The sequence below is a fragment of the Athene cunicularia genome (genome assembly GCF_003259725.1).
Source record: "Athene cunicularia isolate RWA chromosome 2 unlocalized genomic scaffold, athCun1 chr2_part1, whole genome shotgun sequence".
NCBI lineage: Eukaryota > Metazoa > Chordata > Aves > Strigiformes > Strigidae > Athene > Athene cunicularia.
In genome coordinates, this window is record NW_020799095.1 from 142,631,528 (window position 1) to 142,640,884 (window position 9,357).

General features: G+C 43.0%; 1 protein-coding gene across 1 annotated transcript; it reads right to left on the reverse strand.

Annotated features, from left to right (window-relative positions):
• Positions 1 to 4,945: 4,945 nt before the first annotated feature.
• Positions 4,946 to 8,908, reverse strand: FAM84B (family with sequence similarity 84 member B). The gene has a single exon (XM_026843019.1). The coding sequence runs from the start codon at positions 8,829 to 8,831 to the stop codon at positions 7,932 to 7,934; it is 900 nt and encodes a 299-aa protein (XP_026698820.1). The 5' UTR covers positions 8,832 to 8,908; the 3' UTR covers positions 4,946 to 7,931.
• Positions 8,909 to 9,357: the final 449 nt, after the last annotated feature.

The following is a 9,357-nucleotide window of genomic DNA, read 5'->3' on the forward strand; positions in this document are numbered from 1 at the left end:
CTGGGGCTAGGGAAGATGGGCTCCTTGTCTGCAGGTATGTGCTGGTGAAGGACCCAAATGTCACCAAGTAAAGGAGCTGCCACAGGAGGTCGGCAGACTGTGCAGCATCACAGATAATGAAGAGAAGGTTGACTGGATCCTCTCTGATACCTGGATACAAGGGGAGCCTTGGCCCTCCAGCTGTACTGAAGGAGGAACAGGCAGAGTTTGTGCTTGTTGAATTGGAAAATAGAGACTCCAGAGATGGTGAAGTCTGGAAACTTGTCACTTTAGGAAATAGGAGGAAGGCTCCAGCTTTTCCTGAAGACTTGCAGTTACGGAATAGGTTTATAGTGCCCTGGTGGCAGATAAGTAGCTGGGAGCAATGTGCAATGAACACCTGGTTGATGTTCATCAGTCACCTTTTCCAAGCTCCAGAATGATCCATCTCTATGTACACGAAGTCAAGAAAAGGTGCCATGGGTGATCAAGGAATTCTTGACAAAATTCAGATATTAAAAAACCCCCCAAAAACATGAGAGGTGGTGGAAGGCTGCTTGGAGAGGTCATTTGTCTCCATCACTGGAGTTATTAAAAATCTGACTGTATCCAGCTCTGAGCAACCTGCTCTAGTTGCTCACGCTTTGAGCAAGGGGGTAGCTTAGATGACCTCCAGAGGTCCCTCTGGCCCTTAGGGATTTTCTGTTATTCTGCAAGACTGCTGTTTCACCCCCACCTTCTAGTGCTTGGGCACCATACTTGGTTGACAGGAACTGCCTTCTGCCACAGTGCAGAAATCAGGAGGAAAGTGCAAGGCAACCACTCTTGCAAATTAAAACTTAGGCTGCCTTCTTTTATAAAGACAAAGGATGTGTTAGTGGTGGGCAGCCTTCCTTTATACAGTATCCTAGAGATCTGAGCATAGTTTCACGATGGAGGAAGACTGAAAATTAATTTCTTCTGCCTGAGAACGATGGGGATTCAACCTTCCTATTGCTTCCAGATTTTTGTGGGGTGAAAACTGTCAAGAGTGCTCTGCTGGAAGTGATCCACAGTGCAGAGAATAAAGAACTGAGAAGAAAACCTCTCTGCAGAATTCCAGTGGCTCAGAGCAGCCAGCCAGGAGCACAGAGACCTCACATAGTCTGTGTCCCTGTAAATGAATTTTACATTAATCTACTTCCAGCTCAAGTGTGTTCTGAAATAAAATGGCAGTGCAAACATCCTTTTTAAGAAGCTCCTCTTCAGTATCTGATGTTACATTCTAGGAGCAGCTACTGGCATGTGAGGCAGGATCCTACTTGCTGGATCTCCCTCCCTACGGGCGCAGGCTGTGAGAGAAATCACTAGCTGCTTTACTTTACGTACTTGGAGAAACTTCCAGGTGAGAAAAAGCCGCAAAACCTCAAGATTCTGGAAACACTGTGGTAAGTAAAGAAGGGAAAAAAAATAAAATCAAGCTTCAGAGTTTAGTGGCCTCTAGTGCTAGCTGGAAGCTGAGCAGGGATTTTCAGGTATTGATTCAGTCACCCCACTCACATTTTTGGTTCTTCATGTTCTTTTTCAGATCTAATATCAGACACCTGAAAATTCCGTCACTCTTGCAGTCACATGGCGCACAGCTGGGTGCCTCATACATCTTCTCTGAAGTCACCTAAATCCATTACAGACCTAAAAGTTAAATGGTATGGTGGAATCCCACCTGTGGCCCTGAGCCTTAAAGGCTGCTGTCTCTGTTATAAAAATTTGTCTCTGTCACACCTGTGAGAAGGCTGTCAAGGACAGCTGCAACCCACAGAAGAGCCAAGATCTCCACCAGTAATTTCAGCAGAAGTCTCATCTTGTTACATCTAAATTTCCTCAGGATGGTTTCACTCAAAGTATTCTTGCTTCAGCTGACTCTGTGCTTCTGTGAGATACAAATAGCTCTTTCTGGTCAGGATCTCAGGGAGAAGTAGAGTTTGTTGTATCGCTGTTTTTGTCACTGTAGATGTGCACAGATTGGGAGGCTTTGATGAATTAAGAACCATTACCCTATGGATATAATGTCTTACTACAATGAACGACCTTCATCACCTACAGTACGAAACCTTGCTGTGCCTGGTGCAAGTATAATACAGATCCCACTCCACCCCTAGAACTTCCACAAGGCAAAACATCACACACACTGAACAGTTGTACAGATTTTCCAAAAAACTCCCTGTGAGTTCTGATGTTCTCTCATTTCTCCCTCTTACAGACACCGCATCTGTTCCTTTAGCAGTTGCTGGCAGACAAGACAAACCCGGGTGCCAACTAATACTATATGATCTTCTGCTGAATTCATTTTCCACTTTTAAAATTAAATTACGGGTCAGATCCTCACTGGATTTAATACAGCTATTGCCTATTAAGCAGCTGATGGTCTGGCCTTGTACAGAGATTATTCTTCCTCTCTCTTTGGAGCAAGAACACAACCAAAGAGTTAGATTTTGACTTGACATGTGAAGTCAGTGAACACATTGATTGTTTTGTGTTTGATACATCCAGCATGAATAAATCACTAGGTTTCTAAAATCTGGGGAAAAACACACCATTCAGGAAAACAAAGAAGAAAAAGAAAGTTTGTAAAAGATACTATAAATCTTTTATTTCTTTTTAGTTACTATGCAATGCCCTTCATTTTGAAGGAAATGGTACAATCAATGATCTGTACTTCTTTCTCAGGAAAAGAAGATATTCGCACTAACAATTCAACATTTACTGACAAAAGACAGCTTACAGAAAACACTTATTGTGGGAAAAAATCATATTTTGTGATTACACATTATCGTGGACTATTCAGTGAAGTGTTACAATGTCAGGCATTTCAAGTGTACATTTAAAGAAATCTTCTAATTCAATATTAATGTAAAAGAACCATCTAAACCACCAGTGTTTGATGTCACCCTGATTTCTTCCTAGCCAGAGTTAAAAAAAAAAAACAACACCCTAATTTGAAAGTCTAAGCCCATTATACAATACACCTGGCCTTATCACTGCACATTGATTTATAAGAGTAGTCAACATATACTCAATTAACAGTAGATTTCTTACAATTAGAAATTTTTGTTGGAAACAATGTATTTCCTACCTCTACTCAGTTGCTATTCTCTGATCTGTTATATAAAATTAAAGTTTTGCTTTCAAAAAATACTTGTTCCTACGTGGCTGTTAGAACTATGGTTGGTGCTGTTAATTGTCCGAAGAGCACAGCTGGGAGACCACTCAACAACACACTTCACACACCCAAGGACAGACCTTTGGTAAAACTTAACCAAAGGAGAAGAGAAAAAGAAAACCACCATTACATTCAAAATCTGAAATATATTCATCACATAATATCTATTTTAGTACTGAGAGTGGGATATCGAATATAAATGACCAAAACTTAAGAAGTTTGCCTAGGGTTTCATTTATATAAAATAATTGAAAGTTTACTTCCACAGTCTAGGGTCCTTCAGTCTGAAGAACATATTTTTCCAAGTAAGAAAATACAGTTTTTGAATTAGCTTTTGGGCATTTTTCCCTGCCTACTCTACACCTGCCGACTATGTTGGCCAGATGAACTCTAGAGAGTTGCTGTAATCAATACTTCTCATTCACAAAGAATCAGGGATAACTTGAAATAGTCTTCAGTTTATGCCCTTGTTCACTGCCATGGAAGGTGAGTATCTCAACTGTGTCTTTAAAATTACTCAATCAAGGGATAATTGTAGGTTTTACTATAAAGCCTTTTCCAAGACATTATTTGCATCAAACACACCAATACTCTGGGGAAATAAGACTGCTCATCTACATTTTCTAGCTGGAGCAACATTTACACATCTGGGGCTCAGTCTTGCCAGCCTTAACATGTGCATAATGGTATTCACAGCAGTCATCCTATCAGTAGCAGTAGGTATGCCCAAATGAGTAAATTCATAGAGATGATTAAGTGTTTGCACAATCAGAGGGCTTTTAAAACAAATGATATTAAGTGTTAAAAATGAAAAGGGAAAGTTCAAGCATGACAAGGCAGACAAAGGTACCAAAGAACAGTCCGCAGCACCATCATTGGCTTAATTTGCAACTGCTGTGTAATACACCTCTCACCGAATCAGTGCAGCTTCTGCATTTCCAGGGGAAAACCGAGGCCAAAGCTTGGCCTGGATTCCACAAGCCTTGTTTGGACAAGAGGCCCTTTGAGAAAGGGTTTTCACAGCACTACTTGTTTTTCCCCAGTGATTATGCAACCTCAGGTCCTCCGTGCTCCCACCAGAGACCACAGATTGAAATTCCAGGCCCTTATCCACAAAGAAATGTAAATATATACTTAACTTCAAGCACATGAATAGTCTTACTGATTTTCAAGTGGCTCAAGGTAGGGTCTACTCATAACTTCAAACTTCAGTATAGGCTTAGGACCTTTGCTGAATCAGAGTTTTACAGAACGATCAGACCTGAATTTCTGTACGTTAAAGAAACAGCTGCAGGAGAGCACTTTTATCTATTTTCTTCCCCTCTCTTTTGTGATCTACTCAAGTCTTGAAGTAGATACATACACAAAAAAAGTCTGTTTTCCTGGGACATCTTTTTGTTTAAAATCAAACTCTAGAAATCCCAGCCTAGTCTGCAGACAGTAACAATAAAGTACAGCAAAGACAAGAAACTAAGCAATTGTGATGTGCTTCTACAGCAATTCTTGTTCTCACATCCAGCTCATTATGGGTCCATGGCTTTAAGACCAAACTGCTTAGAAATGTCTGCAGTGGTGTTTAGTAGCACCTATTAAATAACACTGCCCAATCAACAGGTAGGGAAAAAGGACCCGCCTGTTAAAGATTCAACAGTTGCATCTTTATCTTCTGGAATAAGAAATCCCTGTAAGAGGTAGCCCTCTTACAGACTAAATAAAAAATAAATAAAAAAAAAAAAAAAAAAAAAAAAAAAAAAAAAAAAAAAAAATCAGGCTTCCCCTTCTCTTCTACTTTTACACATAATGGAACGCCAGGAGACAGAATAAGTCCCCAAACATAGCTTGCAGAGAAATTTAAAGATTCCAAATATCTCTGTTTTAAAAACTGAACACCTGTATCCCAGGTGTCAGAGGAGCATATAGGTTTTAGAGCACAACAGAATGCATGCCAGACTCTGCTTTGCTGTGAGGCAAGCTCGCCCCTTCACTCTCCATCCTAGCAAGGCAAGTGCAAGCTCTGGGGTTCTTTGCTAAGGCCCTATGCCTGTGTGGGAATTTATCCCTAAAGGCATAGCCAGTACAGAGAAGCACCAAGATCAGCACAAGATACAATTTCAGTTGGTTAAAGAAGCTCTGCTTTCCATTCCCAAGCAGATTTGGTCCGTTTTTATTAAACAAAAAGTGAATAAAAGAGGAGAAAACAAAGCCAGACTATGCAGCGTATCTCAGAAGGAGAGAAATGGCTAAGTGTCATAGTTCTGATGTTTCAGACACAAGGGAAAAATATTTTCACAACTAGTTTACTGTTTAGTACCCTGTAGATACATAATATTTGACATTTATAGCAGTTTCTATACTTTATGACGTAGAATATACTTTAGATCACTAATGAAAAATAAACCCATTCAGAAGACTGGAAAATAATGTGCATAACAACTTACTTTCAAATGCAAGGTTATGAAGGGATTTTTTTTTTTTAACTTTCAAAAATATCTGTAAGAAAATATTATTTTACATACCTATATTACACAGTGAAATAAACTTTGTTATATACAAGGTTTCAGTACGAAAGAAACCACAGCCAGACATTTACTTGTGGTCTCGATAATTTCAGTTGTCTTGTATCAGTCAATACAACAGAGAGACTCTCCTTCACTCTTTTTCAGACTATTTCATTAGTAGTTACTAGTTGCTGTATAAAACCTGCGTGCAGACATCCACATATTAACCCTATGAGTTAGGTACGGGTAGTTATTACGCTCTCAAAGCAAGGTTGCACATCTGCTTGGCAACCACAGAAACTTGAGTATAATTCAATTGCATATTAGAGAAAAAAAGAAACAGCACAGACACCTGAGCTATAGCATTCTAGAGGAGCTTGGTGTTAAACTCTCCTTTGGATTTGGGTATTTCAAAGCCCAAAATGAGAACATGGGAGTCATTAAGGAAATAGTATATGGTGTATTTGCATAACCCCAAAAGTTATTTTTCCTCCTGAAGCGAGGATGAAGTAGTCTTTCACAGATTCTTCCTCGCTTGTGTACTTTAGGCTGAAAACACACCACCACAATCAATCAATTTGGCTCACATTGGCAAAGTTGCTTCATCTAGTCTTAACTAATCGAAAGCTGGTATCTACCTATTCTTAAACAACAAACTTTACTCCTGTCTCAGGGGCGGAAAGGACGCAGCGTACTTTGCTATTTGTGGTATAACTGTAAACAACTGCAGGGAAGACTGTATTAAGTATGCTTCGAGTTTACATCACACTTAGTTTCCATTATTTAAGTGAACTCAAGCTTATCTTCAAGTTCACCTCATCACTATTGTGCTTTAATGGGAAGGAATTTTGCATTAGAAACTGCCTCCAAATCAGTGTTTGCTCATACACTTCAGATCCCAGAACAAAGATCAGACAGTGCTGCCTGTGTGGGAGACCAGTTTGAGAGCTGAAAATAAGTTCAGGGAATATTCAAGATAAGCAGCACCACACTCCCCCTCCCCTCCTGTTTAATGAGGGACTTGCATGACAACTTTGGAGGCATGTCCTCTCCCTTCCTCTAATGCTATAGCTCAGCTGAATACCATAAAAATTAGCAAAAAAGGAAACATGAAATTCCTAATGAGACTGCGGTAAGGAAGGAAAAAAGGAACACCCTAAAACACCCTGCCTGCGATGCCTTCCTGCCTGTGCTCCCTCCCATCACTTCCCATTACAGCCGTGTTTACTGTGGGGCAGAACCTGTGACATGCTCACAGCCAGGAGCATCCAGCCAAGAGGCCACCCTCTCAAGGGACAGCTTACTCAAGACATACTCTTGCACATGAGCAACCTGCTTCTACTGCCTTGATGTGTACCACAGATGTAATCGGGAGCTCTGCCACTTGCTTTAGAGGAAACCAGACAGCTTGCAAGGAGCACTGGCATAGCTCAGTATCTGTCTGTAAGAGTCCCAGCACACACCAATGTGTGGACTCCTTAATCAGGGTTGTAAACTTCCCCCTTCCCTGGAACCGGTCAGCAATAAATACATCTTCAGTCCTCAAAGCCACACACTGATAGCAAAAGAGGAGGTCCCCCAGCCCACCTGCAAGTTCCTATCAATTAAGAAGGCACCAGGGACATCAAACTCTTTTCATTAAAATTACATCTTCATTTTAATTTCATTAAAATTACACCTTACACCTTCCAGGGGGCTGGCTACCAGTCCATGAAGCCTTGCAACAAGGCAAGCAGCTTGTTGCAATACCAACAGGAGCCACAACTGAAGAGAAACAGGGGAAGAGAACAGAAAACAGTATCCTCATGCTTCTCAGCTACCAAACTAATCATGAGCTCAGAGCTATACGACCATGTCCTGGAAGTTACTGGCTCCTTCTTAATAGTATTAAATACTCTTAACTTCTGCTGCTAAGTAGATGTCAGAGGCATTTAGCATCTTGTAGGGTCAGGCCTACTGGCAGATGGTTGAGGGAAAGACGATGCAGGAAGAGGAAGGGAAAAAGGTGGAAGTGAAGAGGGGTAGAATTGCCCTGAGTTTTATCCTCTACAAATAAGTCAGTGGTTTTATCATCAAGCACTGAAGGAGTTAAGCACTAAAGCACAGACACTTAATCAGCTTTCCCCCTTCCTTTCACATGTGATTGGAATGAAGCTGCACCAAAGCGGCCCAAAGGGCTTATAACAGCTCAATTTCGCAGCCTTCAGTTTTAATCCCCATCACCCAGGCTAAGCAGCATGGTGGTGCTGAGGCTGCTACTCCACAGCAGTCCGAGCACCTGGATGACGATGATGGTCTTCCTCCTCCTCTTCCTCCTCCTCTGCAGCCTGCAGGTGGCTGGAAAGCTCCTGGATCACAGCAGCCCTACCAATCTGGTCATTTCTCCTCTTCTCCATAATCAGATCCTCCAGGCTCTGAAACTCCAGCGTGTGGCTGCGCTTGTCACCCAGACGGATCTGCAATCGGTAGGGCTGCTTGCCTATGCGCAGCTCCCCGCCGATTTTAAACTCCCGCTTGCCATACCGGCACCAGGCGGCGAAACACTCAGAGTTTCTCCAGCTCAAGTCCCGGTCCTTGCAACCCACCTGCTCCAGGGCGTTGCGCACCACCACGGCCGGGCTGAGGGGTTTGTAGCGGTACAGTTGGTTGGCGATGCGGCCCCGTCTGCCCTGGCTGGCATCGGTGAGGAAGCTGTTCACCACCTCCAGCCTATGCAGGTGTACAACTTGAAAATCCCCCACATAAACCACCCAGTGCGGATACTGGGCCTGGCACACAAACTCCACCAGGTCACCCGGTTTGCATCTATTCAGCAGGTTCTCTGGGGTGTAGGTGCTCAGATGCCCCCCACCTCCTTCGTCACCCTCCTCTGGCAGCATGTCCTCCTCGGAAAAGCTCTTCTGGTAAATACACTCATCCCGGTAATAGACTGAGCACTCCACCTCGTGCAGTTGGGGATCGTAGGGCTGCAAGGCAGGGTGCTCACCCCCCAGGTCGTGCACCGAATCCTGCTGCTGTTCCAGCTCATCATCGTCATTTGAAAAGATGTAGGAGACCCCGATCCTGGGCCCTTCATCTCTGTCCATACCTGTCGGGTCGGCCGTGGGAACTTCCTTGTAGTTGAGATGGGTCAGCTTCTCCACCTGGTTCCCCATGCCCGCTGCAACGACAGACACACCGCGGGGCCATGAAGGCAAGCGCGGGCTCTGCGGCGCCCCGAGAAGCAGCGGGGTGGCAGAGCGCGGATCCCCCTCCCCACGCACCCCACCTCTCCCCGCTGCACCGCAGCCCTTGCCAGAGCCCCGGGAGCTGCCGCCTTGGGGCCGCAAATAACAGGGAAGTTGTAAAGCGAACAAAATCAAAGAGCCTGGCTCTCCTGGGCTGACTTGGTTCCTCCACGAGCGGAGCGTGTAATTAGTTTTATTAATTTCTTTTCTTTCCGACTCCAGGAGATCACTCTCTTTTTCAATATAGAAGATTACGATTCTTTCCCCCTGGAAAAGCATTATCAGAACTGGTGGGAATATTTTTCTTTCTGTGTTTTGGAGAATGCAAAACAATATTCTGCTTTTTCATTAATGCCTAGTTAGTCTACTAGGTGGGTTTATTATTCGTGCTATTTTAACATGTACTGGTAAATTCATGCTGTTAAAATAGACTACAGAGATAATTTATGGGAGC

Coding starts and splice junctions, on each gene's coding strand:
- FAM84B (XM_026843019.1), bottom strand. CDS start 8,831: ATGGGGAACCAGGTGGAGAAGCTGACCCATCTCAACTACAAGGAAGTT.